The sequence below is a fragment of the Siniperca chuatsi genome, linkage group LG4 (genome assembly GCF_020085105.1).
Source record: "Siniperca chuatsi isolate FFG_IHB_CAS linkage group LG4, ASM2008510v1, whole genome shotgun sequence".
Taxonomy (NCBI): Eukaryota; Metazoa; Chordata; class Actinopteri; order Centrarchiformes; family Sinipercidae; genus Siniperca; species Siniperca chuatsi.
Genome location: NC_058045.1, coordinates 13,614,501 through 13,636,906, shown reverse-complemented (window position 1 = coordinate 13,636,906; position 22,406 = coordinate 13,614,501). Strand labels below are relative to the sequence as shown.

At 40.3% G+C, this 22,406-nt stretch overlaps 2 protein-coding genes and 1 long non-coding RNA gene across 15 annotated transcripts in view; 1 reads left to right on the top strand and 2 right to left on the bottom strand.

Moving 5' to 3' along the window:
* Positions 1-14,224, bottom strand: part of otogl (otogelin-like) — a 25,341-nt gene extending 11,117 nt beyond the window's left edge. For 2 of the 10 annotated variants that reach the window (XM_044194665.1, XM_044194670.1), the window contains exons 1-29: positions 14,089-14,224; positions 13,572-13,614; positions 13,151-13,229; positions 12,859-12,937; positions 12,655-12,747; positions 11,224-11,378; positions 9,909-10,030; positions 9,463-9,668; positions 8,787-8,911; positions 8,391-8,497; positions 8,089-8,195; positions 7,798-7,923; positions 7,609-7,717; positions 7,477-7,523; positions 7,246-7,391; positions 7,009-7,132; positions 6,674-6,851; positions 6,461-6,585; positions 5,930-6,139; positions 5,462-5,630; positions 5,242-5,316; positions 4,959-5,002; positions 4,571-4,736; positions 4,203-4,310; positions 3,777-3,915; positions 2,792-2,926; positions 2,498-2,644; positions 2,259-2,378; positions 1,936-2,052 (exon numbers count right to left, since the gene is read on the bottom strand). In XM_044194665.1, the coding sequence (XP_044050600.1) occupies positions 1,936-2,052; positions 2,259-2,378; positions 2,498-2,644; positions 2,792-2,926; positions 3,777-3,915; positions 4,203-4,310; positions 4,571-4,736; positions 4,959-5,002; positions 5,242-5,316; positions 5,462-5,630; positions 5,930-6,139; positions 6,461-6,585; positions 6,674-6,851; positions 7,009-7,132; positions 7,246-7,391; positions 7,477-7,523; positions 7,609-7,717; positions 7,798-7,923; positions 8,089-8,195; positions 8,391-8,497; positions 8,787-8,911; positions 9,463-9,668; positions 9,909-10,030; positions 11,224-11,378; positions 12,655-12,747; positions 12,859-12,937; positions 13,151-13,229; positions 13,572-13,614; positions 14,089-14,161 (3,474 nt within the window). In that variant the 5' untranslated portion in view covers positions 14,162-14,224. Of the gene's footprint in view, positions 1-1,935; positions 2,053-2,258; positions 2,379-2,497; positions 2,645-2,791; positions 2,927-3,776; positions 3,916-4,202; positions 4,311-4,570; positions 4,737-4,958; positions 5,003-5,241; positions 5,317-5,461; positions 5,631-5,929; positions 6,140-6,460; positions 6,586-6,673; positions 6,852-7,008; positions 7,133-7,245; positions 7,392-7,476; positions 7,524-7,608; positions 7,718-7,797; positions 7,924-8,088; positions 8,196-8,390; positions 8,498-8,786; positions 8,912-9,462; positions 9,669-9,908; positions 10,031-11,223; positions 11,379-12,654; positions 12,748-12,858; positions 12,938-13,150; positions 13,230-13,571; positions 13,615-14,088 lie in introns of those variants that run through there. The other 8 variants (XM_044194668.1, XM_044194675.1, XM_044194667.1 and 5 more) reach the window with 7 other exon arrangements.
* LOC122875491 lies at positions 14,205-22,319 on the top strand. 2 transcript variants are annotated; one of them, XR_006377831.1, is made up of 4 exons: positions 14,205-14,339; positions 17,683-17,788; positions 18,743-18,912; positions 21,337-22,319. It is a non-coding gene; the product is annotated as an uncharacterized LOC122875491 (long non-coding RNA). The 2 variants fall into 2 exon arrangements; XR_006377830.1 differs by lacking the exon at positions 14,205-14,339 and adding an exon at positions 14,742-14,800.
* On the bottom strand, positions 16,345-22,406 carry syt1b (synaptotagmin Ib). Of its 3 annotated transcripts, none has more exons than XM_044194677.1 (9): positions 22,311-22,406; positions 20,843-20,992; positions 19,877-20,052; positions 19,342-19,455; positions 19,024-19,191; positions 18,754-18,921; positions 17,652-17,769; positions 17,115-17,248; positions 16,345-17,021 (listed from the first exon to the last, which is right to left on the bottom strand). In XM_044194677.1, the coding sequence occupies exons 2-9, from the start codon at positions 20,988-20,990 to the stop codon at positions 16,815-16,817; spliced, it is 1,233 nt and encodes a 410-aa protein (XP_044050612.1). In that variant the 5' UTR covers positions 20,991-20,992; positions 22,311-22,406; the 3' UTR covers positions 16,345-16,814. The 3 variants fall into 3 exon arrangements, with proteins under 3 accessions (XP_044050612.1, XP_044050613.1, XP_044050611.1); XM_044194678.1 differs by lacking the exon at positions 22,311-22,406 and adding an exon at positions 21,117-21,301; XM_044194676.1 differs by lacking the exon at positions 22,311-22,406 and having other exon boundaries at positions 20,843-21,301.

Sequence of the window (22,406 nt, the reverse complement as noted above, 5' to 3'; positions counted from 1 at the left end):
GAAGGGTACACACAGCATGTATACATGGACACGCACGCACGCACACACACACACACACACACACACACACAAAATCATAAAGTGAACCAGGCCAAATCTTGCTGGGAGAAACTGGGGGAGGTCTTGTTTAGAGGGTGAGTAGTTTTCAATAATTCAGACAGAGAAGGAGTGATGAGATATCAGGACAAAGGAATGTGGGTCAACCTCTGGTGCAGAAAGGATGAGATGAGCTCTATGACAGACAAAATGCATCAGCAATGAATTGGTCTGTCAAAAGGTGAGGTTGACTGGACCTCTGTGTTTTTGACACTGGCTATTGTAATGTGCATAAACAGCACACTTCATACTAGCAAAACTTTAATCTGTATTATTATCACTTTAAATGTGAAAAGCACAAATATTGATTAGATAGGGTGCTGCATCCTCGGTGCAATTAAATACAGTCATGTTACTAAAAAGGCATTATAGAGTAAGGCAGACATTTTCTCATTTTTTATATTGGTTATGAACGATCCAAAACAAAAACCTTCTGGGTTAATAAAATCTGTGAAAAGTGGGCAGTAACATACAAGTTAAATTAAGCTTATCCTCAATACAATACTGCCAATAAAAAACAAGTACCTATACAACAAGATGTCTGAATTGTGTTCTGTAGTACAGTACAAGTAGTACTACTTCCAAAGCTGTCCTATCATGCAGATTATACAACAAACCAAACTAACTGAAAGGGTCTTTGCATAGCAAAGACACCTACACTCTCAAATTAAACCAATGTGTTTTTTCTCAAGAAAGCCGAGCTTTAGAAGTGGAAATGTACAGAGCTGGATTCTATCTGACTTCTCGGATGGATGCTTTTCTCTCCAATTACAATATTGAGAAAACTCCAGTTAAGTCACTGAAATAGGGTTGTTTGGCTAACTTCACTGGTTAAATCTTACTTCCCTTACTTCTGTTTTGAAAAGAAATCTGAAGAGCTAGAGTGAATGCGGTAGTCACTTCTCTTGTCTGAACACAAGTGGAAAAACTCTGACTGGATGTGTCATCTAATCATGACCTTATAGATTAAAGCTTCAGAGTAACTGCTACACCTTCAATCTATTTATTTTTGTGAAACTGTTTTTTATTTTTAACGACCCAAGCATTGTATAAAAAAACAGGATCATTGTAGGCCATGATTTTCTCACTACACTATAAAGTACCAATATTTGAATGCTATGGATTACTGTACCATCTAAGTCATGTACATTTTGTTACTTTGGCCTGATAAAAGGGGTAGAGAAATAATATCTCGGAGGAACACACTTAAAAAAGGTTAAGAAACACTTTCTCGAAGTGCACACATCTGAGTTAACTGGAAGTCAACTCAGATGCAACTAATGCTCAATCCCTTAAGAAGGGAAGTACTACCAAACAACAGAAATCCTAACAGTATGAACAATACACCATCATTAATCTAATTATATAAAAACACATTAAATACATCACACGAGAGAACTTTGTAAAAACAAATATGGAAGGATTAGTTCTTGCATATCTATTGTGTTCATCTTTATTGAAAGTGATTAATAAAGTCAAGTAAGTGAACTGGGTGTTCCAGTGTTATCTCTGGCTTCAGTTTTTATGAGGTGGCCCCTGTGCATATGTACATAGCTCCATCTGCTGGCCACATACAGAAAAACTATACTGTAATAAAAATATTTATGTGTGTGTCTGTGTGTGTGTCTGTGCATTTGTGTAGCCTTGCATCTTGTGTAGTATTTAGTATTTATCTCTGAGGAACAGTGTATTTGCTGGGATCAGTTAGGAGTTGTTCCCATAACCCCTCACCAACCCCTACTCCCCTGTTGCAAACAAGATAACCTTTCTACAGCTGCATTCACTCTGTACGGATGTTTGTGTGTGTGTTTGTGTGCACATCAATTCAATGGCACTCACCACATTGTGACAGGGTGCAAAGACATCGCTGTAGAGGAGAGCACACTCCCTCTTGGCATACGGCTGTCTGCCTAAGTCCCCTTCACACGGTCGCTCAACTACATAGTCACTTTCACACTAAAACACACACACACACACACACACACAGAAGGTGATCGAGTGTCTGATTACTCTTAAATATCACAGTGGACTCGAGGGAGACATAAATTACAGAGAGCTAGAGAGAAGTGAAAGAGTGAGTGAGTGGGGAATAGACAAAGACAGAAAGAGGAAAGAGGGTAAAGAGAGAATTAATGGAAGAGAGGAGCTGAGCTGACTCATACCTGTCCCAGGGCCCAGCTATCTCCAAAGGTCTGTGCATTATTGACCTCCATGTGGCTGGAGGTGGTCATATCATTCACTGTCACACTGTCAAAATTTCCACATAGCCCACTGAGGAGGCCCTAAAGGAAGAAAGCAGACACTGAGCCATGTTTTTGGATTCCTTTCATAATAACAGTATACTTACTGTATTTCTGAGGACACTAAAAACTCATATGCAAAATGTACTCCTAGTCCAGACCTTCCACTGAGGTCCAGCTCTGATATGAACAGTTGTCTTGCGGTCCCAGAGGATGGTCAGGTCCTGATTAGAGAAGTGGACCACAGTGTAGTAGCCTGCTTTCCAAAGCTCAAACTCTGACCCTCGACCTACAACGGTGGACGGGCTCTAAGGCAGGACAAACAAAGTAGATTGGTATTAGTAGGAATCACTGGATTTTTATTGATATATTTAATATATTTTTGAGAGGAAGAGACACAGGTTGGTATATAGCTTGATTGCTAGAGATTGTGACTGTGTGTGTATAGTCCATACAGGGTTGCCAGAGTTGTCGGTGAAGTAGATCTTGGTAAGTCCCACGTGAATGACCAGAATTTTCATGCACACAATGCCGCTCTCATAGCAGTCCTTGTTTTGGGCAACAATGGACACCTCGGTTTCTCCTGCACTCTGGTGAGAGGGGAAGACAAAATATTACTCTTGTGAGGGAAGGAAGTCTCATCAGCTCCTCTCATCTCTGTCCTACAAACACAACACAATATTTTTTTATTTGTTTGTTCACAATTTCACCTTTACTATAGCCACAGCAGACAGAAATGCAATATCTGAATGCAACATGGCAGATTCAAACTTGAAATTTGATTCTACTTCTTTAAACCACTTTCCTATCTCTACCAGGAAACAGTGTGATTCTGGAGACAAGAGTGGTGACAAGAAGAGGAAGCAACTCTAGGCTATTAAGACACAGCTCTGACCTGCTTCCCCTTTGTTTTCAGGTCTGCATGGTGGCCGGCAGTGTGTTGGGTCTGAATTGGAATGTCTGTTCTGCTAATTCTAATTCTATATCCCTGGGAGCGCAGGAGCCCTGGGGTTTGGAGTGAACACTGGTCTCTTTGTGTCGCTACAGCTTTGCACAACGTCTGCTAGCATTACCACGGTGCAAACCCACCAGCACACACACACACACACACACACACACACACACACACACACACGCACACACCTTAATCTGCTCTAATTAAAAACCACTCTCTCTTCCAAGATTAGAAATAAGCTTGGATCTTCTTTCCCAGATCCAAATCAGTCTTGGCCAGGAAATGTGGAGGATGCTCCTCCTTAGCCCTTAAACACATACCATCTCTCACACTTCTTTGACATAGTCTAGCACAAGCATTCTGACGCCACCTCATTAGCACTTCAGTGTCAAGTCAGTTACATCATTTTACATCTTTATTTGCACATGTAATACTCAAATGTGCACACCAGAAAGTACTTATAGAGATCCAGAGAATCTACTTACTTTAAGCAGGTAGACCTGACAGTCAGAGTGGTAGTCATACTCAAGGCCATCAAAGGTGTGGTAGTGTCTGTCGCTGTAGACAGTACACACAGCTGGACATGGTGAGTAGCTGCAGTTAAAATAGCCACGGTGACACACACTGAGGAGACGGACAGGTGGATGCAGGAGAACAGTAAAGAGAAAACAGAGGTGGGACAAAAAAGGATGCCACACATGGAAACTCATCGTACTGTGAATTATCCAGTTTTATGTTCTGAGATAGTTTGTTCGAAATGAGTTCTAATCCTACATGGAGAATTGCACACACTAAATGCAGTAAAACATTTATGTGTTAATAATATCATAGTTTTTATAATATTACTGCTCAGTCTAGTGTTTCTCTATCTATGGGAAAATACAAATGTGGAGTACAGTCAACGTGTATACCATTTGTAACATGATGTTTCCACAGCTTCTCCAGGTAGGTATTCAAGGCCCAGCCAGACACAGGGGCAGTTCTCTGGATAGTAACACTCCCCATGGTGCAGCACCAGCCTTCATAGATAAAACATAACTCAAGTACAGGAGGTATAGAACATGCAAACACCTGACTTGAAACCCATATTGCAGTAAGTCAATTTCCCAGTTCTGTGAGTAAAGGCTATGTGTAACCTGAAGTGTGGATTTTGGATACACTTGGGAATCATTGTGTCGAAAGTAAATAACCTACCACTATATACTGTCAATGTGCCAGCTGTATGTGTTTCACACACAAATATGCATTAATATTGGAAGGCAGCAGGTGCTTATTTTACCCAGGAGGGCAGACACAGCCAGAGATGCATGGCGTGCTGGGAGGGCAGGTGAGGTTCAACATCAGGTTACGGCAGGTCGGTGCACAGGCCATCCCTCCTCTCTGCTCGGTGCAGCTGTGGTACACTTTCCCTTCTGGACACTCCCCGACCTCTACGCTATCTGGCTCTACAATGTGCATGCAAACACACACACACACTCACAGTCAAGAAAATCAATGCCCCAGTCGCCTTAAAAATCAAGTGCAACAGCCAGTCATGGGAAACAAGCTACAAGCACAGACATAAGGCTCTTGATTTCAGCAAGAGGGACACAGCCTGAAACGGCACTTTGTTGTTGGAACGAACAAGAGCAGGAACTGAAGGGAGAGGGGGGGCGCCGTGAGGTTACCTTTTTCTTCTGGCACACACTCCATCTTCCCATTTCTGCACAGGCTGATGGAGGAGACAGGAAGAGAGCGAAGAAGGGGTGAGTGTTTGGGAAAGAGAGTAATGTTATCAAACACAAGGTTAGTTTAAGTGCTCTACGTCTCATTTGACAATCACTCAGGCTTTTATTGCTTTCTCAAATGTATCAGACAGTGTGTGTAAGGATGTTACACTGTGTACAGTTAGGAGAGCAGCCAAAGTGAGTTTTCACGTTTCAGGGCAGGTCAAGGCCAGCTGTGACTCACCAGGGGCCAGAGGCGCTGAAGGTCACCTCCCCTGGTTGTGATACACCACCCATGGAGTAACAGTGGCACTGAGACCTGAGGAGAAACTCATGACATTATTTAAATTACATTAACTAATGATGATGCTTTCTGTTTTGGTGTGTTTGCCTGTGTGTGTGCTTCTGCCAAATAGCAATTGATGACATTCGTTAGGGTGATATATGAGGTGGTTAAGTCTTACAGTTGCACACAGCGCTGGCGCACATCGTCATGGTAACTACCATCTGGACAGCCACACCCCTCGGCACAGTCGTCAGGGTTACACATCTCCGTGCTAGACAGAGCACGACAGGACCGCCCGCAAGACGACACACAAGAGTGGTACAGCATGCCTCCAAGACACACCACTCCTGTATACATACACACACACACAAAGTAATACACATTTTATATACTGTACCCCTAAGGAAATTCAATTTGACAAACTCAATGTAATGTATTTTTACTCTATGTGCACTGTGTAAGCCAACAACAAATTTCCATCACCATGTGATGGACAATATAGTTTTTCTGATTCTGAAACAGACACAAAAACCCAATCCATACATATAGCACAGTTTTAATCTGTGACCATTTTGGGTCATACATTTAGAAGTATTTTAAACACAACACAGTATGGATAAAATCAACCCAGAAGACAAACACTCACCGCATTCAGATACTTGTGATCTGAAATTAATGTTGACTCCGTGTTTGGAGCAGAGGTAAGCGTAGTGAGCCAGTGCTGTGCACAAACTGCTGCTCCCACAACGACAGGCCTGGTAGCGGCACTGCTGCTGGTAGACGTTTGGACTGATGTAGCCATGACATGGGGCAAACACACTCCCCAAAAGCACCTCACACTGGGATGCATAGAATACTAGAACATACACACACATATATACACAACCCTGTTTAACAAATATGAAATTGTAGTCTGAGAAAACAAAGATACCCTGCAACTAAAAGCTGTACAACTCACAGTGCCACCCAGGAATCAATGCTATTTAGGATGTCAGGATGTACAGTGCAGTCCGTAGAGCTGCTGGCATTTAAGCCCATGAAGTTTATCTTCCTAATATGAGGCATTCTGTAGCTGGATTTCAGGCCACCCTTCACCCTTACCCCACCCATACTAAATTAAGGTAGACATAAAATGTACATCCAAACTAATAAAAAAAAAAGATGAAGCCATTTTTACCATTGTGCTGGTTCATCTCACATGGGTCCACAATGGGCAGGTTGACTGGAGCAACACAAGCAGATGAAACCTTCCAAGCATTAGCATGAAGCTGAGGAGTGCCTTCTATCATACCTGCTGGAGACCTACACACATAAAAACACACACACACAAACATAGTCAGGTAAAGTGACATTCTCAACATTGATCTATAAGTGGGAAGTACTTGCTCACAGGAAGTCATCTCGTAGATTTCCATTGAAGGTTCCACAAAGGCCCACCGTCTGTCCACGCCACTGGCTGTCTAGCTGCAGATAGACTCGCCCACCTCGACCATCATAATGTAGCCTCAGACCAATCCCTGCCTTCAGCTGTGTAAACACAGAGGTCAGCTTCTGCACCTCCACTGCATCTATACACCCAGAAAGAAACATCAAAACCCATGATCAAAGATGAAATGACTATAAAGGACAGTAGGTGTAATAATTATTTTTATTACAATAGAAATAGGAATTATTTCAGTGTGATCTGTCTGCATTTGACATATAATATAAACCTGTGACGCCTACCATCAACATAGGGCAGGACAGGTGCTGGGTTGACACCAATTATCACCTCCCCGTCTCTGGTCAAAGTGATCTGATGACTCACATCTTCATCCAACACCACTGTCACTGACTGAATACACACTTGCTGATGTAGACACACAGACCATACAGAAGGGTCGGTTACATCTATGTAGAAAGGATACTGCAGGGTAAGTGAGTGTGTGTGCATGTGTGTATACAAGTAATCATGCACACTACCTCTGCACAGGTAGTATACTGCAGCGTGACGGTGAGTCTGCTGCTGCTGCGGCTCTTTGCCAGGACGTATTGACACGCCCCCGGCTGGAGAAACATCCTACCGTCAAATGTCGTCACAAACACATCACCTACCACTGAACACTCCGCTAAGAAGAGAGAAGAGGTACGGAAATGAATCTGAATTCACAGTTTCCCCTTCAGTAACTAATTGTTCTGAAAGTGTAAACTCACCTGTGCAGTTGTTCTCAGTACAGTTCCACACTCCTCCCATGCACACACTAAAAACGAACATAAAGTAGGTTAACAGAACATTGGCAAAGCTATAGTATACGTTCACTGGTGATTACATGTTCACACACTCACCAAACACTACATCCTTGTCGAAGGACATGTCCTTGTACATATGATATACCATGATAAACACATGGACATTGAGAAACAGCAATACATGTTCCATTTTGTAGGATAAGACCTGTGGGAAAGAGGACTGCAAAGTTTAGAGGTCAATCAACTATACATAATTTAACAGAAATTTGGAAAATAATTAAATACCATCAGGGCAGTAGCAGCCATCCAGACAGTGCAGGTTAGTTCCCAGGCACTCTTTCTCAAATGTACAGGTGGGTGGACAGCAACTGATACAGTCTCTATAGACAAAACTCTCTTCACAGCCATCATCTACATACAAACACACAAACAGTTTCACAAAAAAGGCAAATTACAGAACATGGACATGGAATAAATTTTGGCCTAATATAAATGTACATGGTTAGTGGGACATGTCATGTATGAAACAAACTAATCTGTTTTCACTGAGAATGTGGAGCTGCAGTGGTAACTTACTACAAGAAGGGAAGCTGTCTCTCCACTCTCTTACTGGGTATCCAACATGTGAGCAGGCTCGGGTGTACTCAACCAAGGCTCGACAAAACGTTTCCTCATCATCAGATCTGAAAAAAGAAGAAAACAATTTATTTTATTTGAAGACAATCTCTACAACTGAAGCCCTATATTGTAGCTACAGTAGTGATGGAAGGCCAGTTACAGTTATTCTGTAACTGGGCTTACACTAATAACAACACAGAGAAAAGAGGGTTAAGAAAAAGTTACATTTATTAATAATCAGTGCAAGTGTTTTAACTTACACGCAGAGGTCAGACACACAGCTGGCCACAAAGGGATTTGGGTCAATGTTTTCATGACAGGACAGAAATGGGAAGAAGAGAAGCGCACTGCATTTCTCTATGGCATCCTGCAGACATTCACAATAAATACAGCATGGTATGAATATAATGCACATAATATAATAACAGTCATTTAACACACAAGGACCATTCTGGTTCTTTCTGAGTTAACACCTCAACAGAGATGCTAGTTTTTCAGTCTTAACTTTTCTAGTTTTATTCTCTACCAAGCAGTAAGAACTATTTTTATGGTGTACTGTGGTGGGCTTTGCAATGTGTGCATTGCACTGTCAATGTTCAGGCCGAGTGTATGACAATAGTAATACTAAGTAGAAAGAACGCTTCTGTGGTTCTTACATCCATGTCTGACTCAGACTGGCATGGCCCATTGAAGTCAAGATCTACTGAGGGACAGGCTCTCTCATGAGGCAGGTCCACTGCCCAGCTGTTAGCAAACACTGCAGGCTCATCTGTCCGAATGCCTAAAACACACAGCCAACACACATACAGTATGTATGCACACCCAGCACACAAGCCAAAAGAAAAAGATACAGTTGATGTACCATTCAAACATGCACACAATCATTTCTGTTTCTATATTGTCATCAAACACATTTACATCAAACAAACAGAATAGAAGTCTGATAAAAAATAAAATCGGGCATTAAGAGGAAATCTGATTAAATCTGTGTGTGTAAATGCACCGTGTCCATAGTAGCTTTATAGCCTGAGCCTTTCCACTTGTTTACTCTGTTTCTCTGAGTTCATCCTCACTCTACTAGACAGCTCTCTGCTCAAATAATTATGGAACCACAGATCATATTACTGGTCATGTGAGGAAGGGTTCTTGCTCCTTCCAGCCATTCAAAGCCAAACTATCAGTTCTCTCCTGTCCTTCCACTCTGGTCTCTCCAGGTCCCACTGCTACTATAATTGGCCAGAATCAGTGTTGAGTGTATAATAATAATAATTGAGGTGAGTGGGTGCTGAGAGAAGGGATAAGAGGACGAGGGGCCGGTCAAGCCGGTCTTACCACGGGTAGTGGTGAGGTCATCGCCACCAAGGTGGTTGAAGTTCCCACACAGGCCACAGGGGGCACCCTGATGCTCCTCGCTCATCTTCAGGTAGACACCCGAGCCTCCATCCCAGGCCAAAGAGAAGCCAAACACACTCTTCACCAGCAGGTAATCGGCCAGTCGCTCAATGAACACACCGCCTACAGTCTGCGGCAGACTTAACCTGACATTTCAGAGACAGACAAGATCAAGAGAGTTACAGCGAAAGTGAGCTTTTTGCAAATCATGCTAACTATGCTCTGCTGTGACTTTACAGCGGGTGTGAATGGGGTGGTGAATAACTGATTTGTTTTTTCACTTTCTGTTCTTAGGGTTTTGTAGCGAGATGTTTTTTATTAAAGATTCAAAAAATTCTTCTTTTTCTTTCTACAACTTTGCAGAACAAACACACACACACACACACCTGCGGCCTCCCTGGTGGACCTGATAACCAGAGATATGGATCTCCTCCTCATTTGGGAAGAACAGACTGAGAGCTCTTGGGCATGAATACACACTCCCGTCACACACTCTGCTGTTGTGGATCTAAAAAGACAAGAAAAGCGATGGAAGAGAATAGAAGAAAGGGTAAAAGAGGGAAAAGCATGAACATTTATTAACAAGGATTAGCCACGGTCTGTAACCTGAGCTAGCCTTCTGAAAACCACAGTCAATTGTCTAGCTATGATGCTGCCACCAACAGCCACAAATGCTTGTTGTGGTATACTCTCTGAATTGCTGCAACAACTCAATTTACTTACGCTATAATTATCAAACAATGTATGACAGAAGATGTAAGGGATAGACAGAGTTAGAAACACTTCAGGACCTTAATTTTGAAGTAACCTAAAACAATTTAAAACAACTTTACAAAACTTGAAATACTGAATGGTATTAGCATTATTTGTCAAATTAAAGGATAAGGCTGGTGATATTCTATATTTTGGTTATTGTCAACAAATGGCATGAAAGGACCAAAACCAACAACCTGTTAGTCTGTCTCTTAAAACTTTGAAAAAAATGTTGAACTCTTTACAGACAGGTATTGTAGTTATTAGAAAACATGACTCAAATGGGAGGAAATATTGCATTTGTTGAGTACTCAAAATAAACTACAGTGCCAATTTTGATGGTAGTAAAGAAACATGTCATCCAGTGCAACAGTGTGGCTTACTGATGTGATTTTTGGAAAACAATGGAGGTCTACTGCACAGAGGAATAAGCGATATCAGGCTTTGGCTAAACAGGCAATACTTGTTAGTTGACAGATTTATCTGTCTCTTCATGGGATTTGTAGGCAATACAAAACATAGACTATCACCAGACACCCTTTAAATGAGGTCTGGAAAAATCTGCTTTTTAATACGAGTTTTAAATGCAACATGAGATAACTAAAAGAACTCAAAAAGGTTTTGTGTTCTCAATTTTCAACTGCAAAATTATTTAATAGGTCAAGAAGAACATACTGTATCCCAAACACATATAATTTAAAACTAACCAAAGGAATATGACAATTACAGCGCAAACGCACGCAACCCATATCTAACTGTTTGTTAAAGCTAAAGTTTTGGTTGGTTTAAGTAGCTAAATACCACTGTATTTTAGCTTTTTTACATGACTTGTGTATTCTTTTAGTTTGACTGTAAACATGGGGTTATTGTAAAAATGCCCTACTACCCTGTATACATAAAGGTTAAATACTGGTTAAATATTTCAGTGGGTAATTTCGAAGCTCTTACCCACACCGTGTACTGTGGTGTAGCTGAGTGGCAGTCCTGGGCCAGAATGTAAGAGCAGGTTCCAGGGAAATAGAAGTAGATTCCATCAAACGTTTCATAGTGGTGTTGTCCCCATGACCTGCAGATCCCGTCTCTATCCTGGCCCTGGTTAGGTACTGAGAGGAAAATGGGCAATTCACTCCGACAGGTTTCTTGTAATAATGAAGTGGATCAGTTTCATGTGATGACACAAATTAATTTCGACAGAAATTGACACTTTACTAAACTGAGAGGGAAAGTCATACATCCTGTCGCTTTTATCATCTTTCATCAGGTTTTATTTAATTTAACTTACCAGTGGAAAATGAATACCTGGATTTTCTAAAAAGCCCTTTGTTACAGGAAATCCTTATAGCTGGCTATGCCAAGATGTCCCCCAAAATCTGAGTGGGTGGGGGCTGGTGACAGTGAGTCACATCTTCTAATCTTATCAGTAAGTGGCTTGTCATGTTAATAAAAATCCGAAATGGTACATTTTGTAAATGATACTTTCCATATGTTTTACAGGACAGAACTACAGGATACCCATGTTTCAATTAACAAAATTTCCCAATCTGATTTAATATTTTTAGAACAAGTGTTCTGTGGCATCAGCTCTGTTACCCTGATCTTCAAAATTTGCATTACAGCTGGGAAGCTTGATAATTTGTATTGTGTGAAGCTTTTATGATTTTTTATTTTGAGAAACCTTGTTGTTAACCTTGTTGTTTTGGCCCACTTTCATGCAGTTTTTTGTCTACTTGATTTTGATAAAAATGCATATTCTTTATCTTCTTGTAAATAGTCTATTTCAGGATTTCATTTTAAGCCTCAGTTCAGTTACAGGTCCCTCAGGAACTATATTGTTTTCAACATGTGTGTCAACACTAAATTAGTTCATTGAAATGAAAAATGTCTTTACAATAATCTCCTCAGATCTCCTCATATACTGTATAAGGAGTCTGTTCAGAATATAGAAACCAGAAACTCTATCACTCAGCCCTTACCCTATTACCTTAGTGCAAGTGATTTTATAGCTGCTGCTGTAGGAAGTAAAGTCTATGTGTGTGTGTGTGTGTGTGTGTGTGTGGAGGGGGTGGATTTGAATCAACAAAGAGAGATAAAGAGATCTAGGGAAATCTGACTGATCATTAATACTGGAGTGTGTACAGGTAATTAACCTTTGTTGAATGATTGGAGAGTCTCATGCACACACACGAACAATCTCATACATACACTCATCCCTGTATAACTGAGTGTGTAACTGTATGCTGTTATTAAAAAGTTGTAAGCATAGTCCGTTGCATATCAGGAATGCTTGTCCATCAACAATAAGGTTGCCATGTGGATGAGATTCTGACGAATCTGAGCTGACACCAAAGGAAGACATGTAGGTGTGTGTGTATTACTCACTGATCTGGCAGCGGTCTCCCAGTGCCTGGAACTGAGCACAGTCACACACACCGCTCTCCTGACACCAGCCACCATTGAGGCAGCCGCAATATTCTTGGAAACAAATGAACAAACTCAAGTTCATTTTCCCCAGTCTATCTGGGTAAGTATAGTTTTAAGTTGCTGTGAATGCATTTAGGGTCACTTCATAAGTAGCGTATTTACCTGAAGAGGCATCTCTGGCTGTGTAGTTATGTAAAATACTGCGTGACAGAGTACCCTCCGACAGCAGTGGTCTGTATGTCTTGGAAAACAATAAACACTTAGAGCAATTAAATAATTCAAGCTTTAACAGCATCAGTGACACAGTGCTGTACAGTTGGTGTACCTGCTTCTGTAAGTTAAAAGTTGCGTCAGGTTGAGTGGAAGAGAGTGTATGTGTTAGTGAGTGTGTCTCATTCTTTACAAAGACAGCTTTGTGCAGGTTAGGGTGTTGTGCGCATGTGGGTGCCCTGACCTCCTCTGGTTCTCTTAGGTGTAGTGTACCAACCTCCTCCCCGAGGAGATCCCGTTTCCTGCGAAGTGCATTAGCCCTTCTGCACACACACAAACATGCACATTAGTGGGAAGAAACAGTCAGAGGGGAGACTTAAGTGCACTTTACACCACTTGAATTCAAACTCCAAACTACTCTTTACGGAACCTTCACACACACACACACAGAAGTGCACATACGCACACTCATATGCTGTCTCTGTCACACGCTCTAGTGACAGAAATAGAAAGTGCAAATGCAATCATCACTGTCAGCCTATAAAATTATGTGAGGATGACCTGTGTAAAATCATCCTCACAGGTTTTTCACACAATATTACTTATATTTTAGCAACACCATTAATGACAGAGAATCATTTCTTCCTTTTGTTCCTTTGATTTACCTTTGTAGTCTTTCTTCTGCCACTGAAAGCCGGCTCTGACCTCCTAAAGACAAAGTTATACAATTAACATTAAATTGTCAAAATATGTATTAGTTATTTATATGTATAAAATCATCTTTATACTGTAGCTAAAGGTAGATCCAGATGTGTCCAAACAGAAACATTTCAGTAGTTCACATCTGTGTCATTTTTAATGATGTAGCAGTTAGATGCCATGTTAAGACACAACAATATGAAGGGTTAGTAAGGGAGAGCAGTTTTATATAATCTTTATGAAATTTATAAAAGCAAATTATCTCTGACAGATAATATGGATAAACAGAGAGATATGTCACTCCAATGATATTCTAAAAGAACTTGCAATACCTCAAGGGCATTGTGACATAATATAAAGGATTGTTACTAGCTATGGTATACATATTAATATCCCTCTATGTAGTTCACATTCATATCTGTGTAGTAAACATTGTTACAAGACTATTATAACATTTTGGAAAAGTAAAACTGTCAGACTCACCCTCAAGTAACAGTAAGTGGGAGATTGAAAACGACATAAGAAGAAATCGTTTCACTGTCCACTTTAAGTTCATCTCAGAGTCCGAAAGGAAGTCCCGCCGAAACGTTAACGGTGCATCTCAATGGTCCCGGGAGGAAAGGCTTTAGGATGTTTGGTAGCACCGGGAAGATGCTTGGTTGTACCTGTAAAACGTACCTGGTGGCGACAGCCCCCCTGAGCAGATGACGAGTAGGCTACACCTGGTTGGGCAGGTAAGCCCGCACTGCTCTCTGTCACTCCAACATCCTCAGCCAGCTTGGCTGTTCGCCTCTGTGGTCTCTGTGTGTGAGCCCGCAGGTCTGTCGCTCCATCACGGAGGTTTTCCCCTGTAAAGTTACCATCAAATTTCTAGCTGACAAATTACCTGGGTGGGACACTTTTGACGTAGACAGACGCCGGTGCCATTGAGCTAAACAAGGGGCAGGCAATTTGACTCCAGACCGCAAAATGCACTTTTGATAACTCTGGCAGAAACGTTTCATTGGTTTCAACGATTCTTGGGACACAAACCAGAAATAACGTTAACCTAGAATTTAGCTGTCTGCCGACAGACAACAAAACAGTAACGTTAAGCTAACTGTCATAGATGGACCCACGAGAACTCTACAAGAACAGTTACAACATAGACATTAAAGTAGCAGGACTAGCTAAAAACGAAATTACACCATTAATGGTTAGCAAGTAGTTAATTCTAATTTACCATATCTGTGAAAATGGTTAACACTAGCGTAAGTGTAAAGTTAATTTAAGTTGAAAGCGCTAAAAACTATTTCTTCACCAAAAACTGATGCGTGATAAATGTCTGTATTAGCTAGCTAGAGTTAACTATTGTTTTCCAATGACAACTTAGCTGTTAACAATAGTTTGCATACTGTCTACCTTGTAAGCTAACTGATTTAGCCTTATGTTCATCTTTATGCATTTAGCATTAGCTAACACTAACTTAACTTCTTGCCGACTAATGGTTTATTGTAATAATGCTAATCTAAATAAGTTAGGTAGCTTAACATTAAATAACACAGAGGAAAGTATTGTCCATTCTTATTGTATTTAATTTATGTTGTTGAGGGCTGGGTGGCATTAGGCTATATATATTAACAGTAAATATTTTATTCGTTTTTAAAAATAATATTTAGTATTAAATTAAATGAAAAAACTATTAATCTTACCACATGCCTAGGCCATACCTGAAACTAGGTAACGTTATTTCAGCAGATGTGATTTTCTTTGCTTTGGTAAACTATTACTCAGTTGTATTTAACAATTAAATAATTGCCACATTTGGAACAAGAAAATCCTTATTGCTGATTGATGGATAACCATATGCATGGTGCTGACACAATAAAAGCAACATCTGTACAATATAACGCAGTCCAATGCAATATGGCCCAACAATAAAATCACTATTGTGTTAAGCTTATAATGCTTATTGACTCAGTGTTACAGATATGAATCAACTCTCAAAATTATGGTTAGGCATTCCTGTTATTTTGTCCATCCTATGTACAGGGGCAGACAAAATATGAGGGAGGACTATGAGGACTATGAACCTAATGTTGTTTTCATTGATTTCGTTGCCATCTACACTTCAAACTGTAAAGCTATGCATCTCTTTTCTTTAACAAGGAAGCAGTGTGACCACACATACTGTCTACCAATAAATTAGAAAGGATAGGTGATGCTTTACTACTTATTTCCCATGTAAGATTAGGTTATATAAACTTGGAAAAAGGGTTACCGTTCCCATCACATTGGACATAACATAGATACATAACTAAAAACTAAGAACATATTAGGTTATATTTACAGAAGACATTTTGGCATGTCACAGTAGGAGCACAGGTGTAAATTATAAAATTAGTGATGCCTGAATTCTATTTAATTGCTTCAGTTTCAGGGTCCTGGTATTGTGAATGCTGGCTTACTTCTCTCACATCTTACTAGGACACTTGAATAAAACTGAGACATTAACATAATTTTTTTCTTATTATTAGTAATACCTGTGCTTTTCCTACTATCACAAGTCAAAATTTCAGGTGTGAAAAAGGCATATATCATACCTAGAAAAAAGATGGGATAAAAAATGGGGTTCTGACCTGTTCTGCCACTTATCTTGGCATTTCTCTCATTCTAGGCTGTAGTCCAACACCCCAACACCAGTGTACTTTCTTACCTTTAATACATATGTCAGATGTTGCAATGGGATAAACTGGAAGTTACAATCAAAGGATTTGAACTAGCAAAAAGCAGCAGTGAATATTATGAAAGTAGAGTAGAGACATAATAGCAGTCATATGAGGATCTCATTTCATTATCCATTGGATTGTCTCCCTCTGCAGGTTAATCATGTTTATATCAGGTGTAGCATGCATGTTGAACAGCACAGAACAGAAGAAAAACATACAAAGGTTTAAAAAAAATCTCATCTGGTTTAATAGCACAATACATAGTGATACATCTTTGTTTCACCTCCTACCCAAACTCGTTGCAGGTGGAGGGAATTACTGAAGGAAGAAGGTAAGAGTGACTTGGATAGTGTCAAGGGTAAAACAGGGTATTATTGAGTAGATTTACCTAGTTAAGTAGCTTAAAGGGTTTTTTAGGGCGATTAGGGGAGAGGTAGGAACATAAACGGAAGTAGCTGAGGTATATGCTGCAGGGTTTCATAGCCCACTGAGGCCACAGTTTCATTTCTTGTTGGAAATTAGTGCGTTGACTTCATCCTCTGGTTGGATGCTATGCCATTGGGCTATTGGCCTCCGGGGGTTAGCCAGCATGTCTGACCAATGGCATTGCTCACTCCCGGTGCTTTTACCACCGAGCAGCACCTTCCCGATGGCGTCATTCTTCCCAATCTTATCATAGTCCAACACAGTCACTGCTATCTGCACCTTCTATAAATGAAAATGCACACAAACAAAGAAAATGAATGAATTTCTGATGAATTGCATTTGTGTGTGTGTGTGTGTGTGTACAAATAAATATACCTCTATCTGTTCACATGGCACTTCAAAGCTGAAAGACTCGTTGTAGTAAGGGTTCAAAGTGTTCTTCTTTATCGTTGTTTTCTTTTTCTTGAGTCTTTTCCCATTCTGCATTAAGTGGATCTTCACATAAGGGTCTGATAGAGAGAACAGAGAGGGTTTATATCAGAGCAACAGACCAACAGCCTGGCACAGATGCAGTAACTCCATCAGTGAAACACAACATCTATTGTAGTAGCTCGTGATAGTTTCCCCCAAATAGAAACTGCTTGAAAGTGGACACACCACTAAAAAGGTAGTTATAAGCCCTTAATGCTCAACCAGAGCTAACAAACGTGGGCTATTTACGGTGCACCTAGTCATATTATAAAATGTAATGAGACAGGTTTATATTTCTTATTACTTGAAGAGTTTAAAATTATTTTTTTTTAAAACTTTACTTTATTGTGGCACTGAAGTTGTCTATAATGAAAAACTCTAGCACTTTATTAAAAATAACTTGACATGGAGCTTAAACTTAACTTTTGCTGCTTGACTCACCTGATAATCCACCCACATCCATTTTCTTCAGGTTTTTGGCCTCCAAAATCACCACCGTCAGCTTCCCTGCAGTAGGCACATACCTCAAGGACAAACATATGTCTCCAAGCCGCTCACTCTAATACAAAGAAAAAGAAGTGAGTATGTTGTTGGGGAATTGTCTAATAACTTAAGTTTGGCTTCATGATTACATTTAAAAAAAACATTGAAATATTAACATCACAAGAGGCTGCAATCTTCCTCTGAGACAGAGGTGCTTAAAAAACAGGGTGACTATTCTGTGCAGTATTCCTGGCTTAGAAATTAAGTGTAAATATCACAAGGAGAAAGTATTTTACTCAAGCCAAAGAAACATGAAGCATCAGTAACCTTGTTCTTTAAACAAAGGAGTACCTTCAGCGAAAGACAGAATGTCATTCCTGCCTGTTATCATCAACCTCTTTAACTCCTATAAGTGTCAGTCTATATGACCTTAAGTCGATAAACTGGACATTGGATCATTAACATCATTGCAATACTAATAATTGTGCAATATTCTCTGTTTTCAGTTTAAAATTCCCTATTTATTGATATTTATTCATACTTCTATTACTGCTGTGCAATATCCACCGTCTCATAATCATCTTAACAAGCTAAACTTAACTTGACAGTACTCATTATTGCACTATTACTTATTTCTTTGTATTATAACGTATATACTTATCAACCTCTAAATCCACTTTGGTACTTACACTTATTTTAGCTTTTATACTTATATCTAGTTTGTACTTAATTTATCTTACCTGTATTATAGCGTATTATATTTTGATTTGCTTAGTACCTCTATTCCTTCTATTCTCAAGTGTGCTTTGACGTGATAATGAGCAGCTGTAATGAAAGAGTTTCCCCTCGGGGATCAATAAAGTATTTCTGATTCAGATTCTGATTCTGATGAACACAAAGAAACACATCATGGAATAAAAGGAAACAAATTTAGAAAATCGTGTTTCCCACTGAATAGCAGTTTTGGAAAACCAAAAAGCAAATTTTGTTTTATCCTATTCGACTTGTGCATCTCTTTTTCAAGTTCAGCTCTGCTCCCCCTCCCACAGTGTGCTCCCACCTCCTCCTTCTCTGCCTTCTGCAGATCTCTCCACTCCTGTAGAGACTGGCTGAAGTCCACACTGCTCATCGGTATCTTCACAGCTCCAATGGCATCGTGTTTTGAGAAACGGTCGAAGTCGTACACAGTCATCACCAGTGTCTTCCCGCCCAGCTCAGTGTATGGTACCTACAGAACACACATCAAAGACAGTAATTTCAAACATATGTGCTGTTAGTGAACCCAGGAAAAATAACTACATTTTTATTTATTGTTGAGTTATAATATTACCTTAAATGTGAAAGTCTCATTGAAGTTTGGTTCGAGGGTCTTCCTATGAACTTTGGTTTCAAACTTTTTCTTTTTGTCCGGGAGCAGATAGAGTTTGACATAAGGGTCAGAACTACCTCCCACATCCATCGCAGGAAGCTCAGCAGCCTGCAAGATGCCTGCTACCAGCTTGAATGTGATAGCAAAGGGAAAGCAATAACGAGTGATGAGAATCTGGCTAATTGACAGAGAGAAGAAATTTATTTAAATGTGACATTTTAGAGTTGGCAGATTTTAGAGTCGGGCAAAAACATGTCATAGTGAATAGCAGCAGCCCACCGTATTATCTGTGAAGTTGTAGTCTAATGTGAAATGTAGCCTGCCCAGCTTCTCTTCCTCTTTGGGCTCATTATCTGACAGCTCTGTTTCTTTGTTACCTTCATCTTTCAGCGGCTGCACACAGACAGAGACACACATCACATGCAGGTGTAATATATAGCTTTACAAGTAATCAATGACGATCTTCTGTCAACTTGTGCTGTGTTCCTACAGTATATTGTATAGCATTACACAGCCAGAGGCAATTAAACAGAGATAATGTTACCATCTAAAGTGTATTTATTGTTTAAAGGGGATGGGTACATTTTACACCATCCTTGAAGACAGCGCAATACTCATCTCAGTGCAAAACAACTCATCTCAGACCTCAACCTTTTACTACAGCTTGAGCAATGTGCAAAACATCCATTAGTCTTAACACACACTGACAGTTTTACTACTCCTGGGTGACCCGGATGTCAGGAATGTGATACATTGCAAGGACAATACATCTGCAGGGGGAGACTGTGTGTGTGTGTGTGTGTGTGTGCCCTACCTCACTGTAACCTCCATCCATTTCAGTGTCAAAGCCTCCCTTGCCCTTCTCTTTTCCCTTTTTCTTGTCCTTTTCTTTGTCCTTCTTTTTCAAGCACTTCTTCCACACACACACAGCACACGACAGCACCACACACAAACTCACGATGCAAAGGGCAGCAACAGCCCACGATGGCACTGCAAATCCATGTAAAGCACACACACACGCACGCACACACACACAGATGATACATAATTAATTTACACACACTTTTAGTCAGCCACTTGTATAAAGTCTTCAAAATGTTACTCTTAAATTTCCCCTTGAGATAAAACCATTTTTTCCACACTGCTTGAAAACACAGACAGTGTAATCACATACACGAGGAGTGAAAAAAATACCAGAAACACTGGAAAACGCAATGCAATCCAATCCAATACTCCTGTAATAAATACTACTGTAAGAGAGGTGCTGATTCAAATCGGTGGTAAATTTAGGCCATATTTTGTGGTGGTGTTATACTGGATTACAATATATTGTAAGGTGTTATCATTTGTCCAGCTCTTATGTATTCTGCTTGTTCTATAGCGTCATTGAAGCGATATATGACTCATATATTCAAATACAAGATGGCCTTTTGTTGTCACATACAATTTTGCTTACTCCAATATGCATGCACGTAGTGCGATTTACACATCATGCCTAATGGAAAGGAATAACTTCCACACAAGAGCAGCACAGCACTTTCATTCCACCCAATTGCTGCATAGTATGAAATAATACGTTGATGCCTCACATGCTTTACCAAAAACCTGCAGGGTCATACCTGGCTCTGATGCTTGGATATTTGACCCAAATATCTTTCAAGATGCAGTTTTTTAATGGCTGCACCATTACAGTACATTAGCATGATTGTATACATTTATGTTATACCAGACTCGCCTAAAGGTCCATGGGGATGAAGAATGAGTTAGGTGTCTAACTCACTGTGGATGCTCCGCAGTTCACTCATGAACTTCTTGGGAGTGTGGCCTCCAGATTGTTTTTGGCCTGGGGTGGTTGGTTCATTTGACAAGTGGGTTGGGGTAGCGGGGGTGCCCGCTGCAGCCGGGGCAGCTCGACGGTTTCCAGTCATTACTTGAAGAGTGACAGCAGATCCAGAATTAAATTGTCAGTAAAACAGAGACACTGAAAAAGATGGCTCAGCCCTTACACAATAACAACTTGTGCAATATATGGAATATTACAGAAATAGGCAGACCTGTAAATGCCCTCCAAATGTGCAAAAATCACCATCCAAAGAAAACACATGAACACACACACACACACAGACACACACACACCAGAGCAGAGCAGAGTTTCCATAAATGCTATTGATCAGATGTATTTGAAGCAATAATCTGCTTATAGACACTGTATGACCATCAGTGTCAAATGACTTCTCCTGTTTCTGCTGGTCTGGCACTAACACTCAAACACAGGATATGCAAGCCGCTGTCTCTGCCAAACTTGCTGACATGGAGGGAGGAAGAGGAGATGTGTCGAAGTTGAAGCGTCACGCGTGGACCGCTGCTGTTCCACAGTGTGCAGCCAGAGGTGAGAATCCTGTGCCAAGGTCACGCTCCATGTAGGTTAACAAAGTACATAAGAGAAAATTCCCACTGCCAAGACTTGACTCCCAAGTGCAAAAATGTTCTGATATGTTATTTTCTATTCCGCAGACATCACAGGTATTGAGTATCTAGGCTTGAGTCAGCAGATGTGATCTCACACCCAAGCAAACACTGACTTCAGTTTATGTCTGCTTTTTCAGGATTAATCACCAGTTTTTTTCTGAGAAGACAGGGGCTCAAACAGAAGCCACCGCTGATACACCGTAACTAAGTGTTAATTCACAGCTTTTATGTTTTCATATTCCAGTATGAAACAGAAACATTATACAAGCTACTAACTTGTCATCTTTCTCTCATTTTTGCTGCAGAGGTGATAATGAATGACTCGCACCATATGGTCCCCCAACTTCAGTTGTCAAAGCAGCTAAAACGCTTTTTGCACCTGATCAAACAAGTTTGCAAATTCATTACAGTAAATGAAATATAGTGTCACTGCAAGATGAAAGCTCTTTATCTCAAAAATGACAAGTATAAGACACCAAGAAAAAAAGCCTTGTTTTTAGTTTGACATCAGAAATGTTCTCAAAAAGAAGTGAATCTTTCAGTAGAAGCGAAAGAAAATCACTGAAACTGGAGTTACACACTAATAAATTACCCATGGTGATTGTGTTGTTGCACCCCAGCCTGTATCCAGTAACCAACAGAATGACCTGATTAATATTATTGATCTTTTATGCATCCATGGGTTTACACGCAGTTGCTATTCACTTAGCAGAGAGAAATAAATCAAAGTACTTTTGATTGATGAAACAAAGAGAAAAACAAAGGACCCAGAGACATACCTGTATTCAGTCGTCCCAGCAGCAATGTTCAGACTCACAGGTACTCCTTTTCCTTAGAGAGAGGTGGAGGAGGAGGAGGAGGAGGAGAAACGATGG

Excerpts from the sequence above, each read along its gene's own strand:
- syt1b (XM_044194677.1), bottom strand. The coding sequence starts at position 20,990 with ATGACTGGAAACCGTCGAGCTGCCCCGGCTGCAGCGGGCACCCCCGCT. Across the intron at positions 19,192-19,341 it reads ACAACTTCACAGATAATACG|CTGGTAGCAGGCATCTTGCA; the intron begins GTGGGCTGCTGC and ends ATCACATTCAAG. Across the intron at positions 18,922-19,023 it reads ATGAGACTTTCACATTTAAG|GTACCATACACTGAGCTGGG; the intron begins GTAATATTATAA and ends TGTGTTCTGTAG.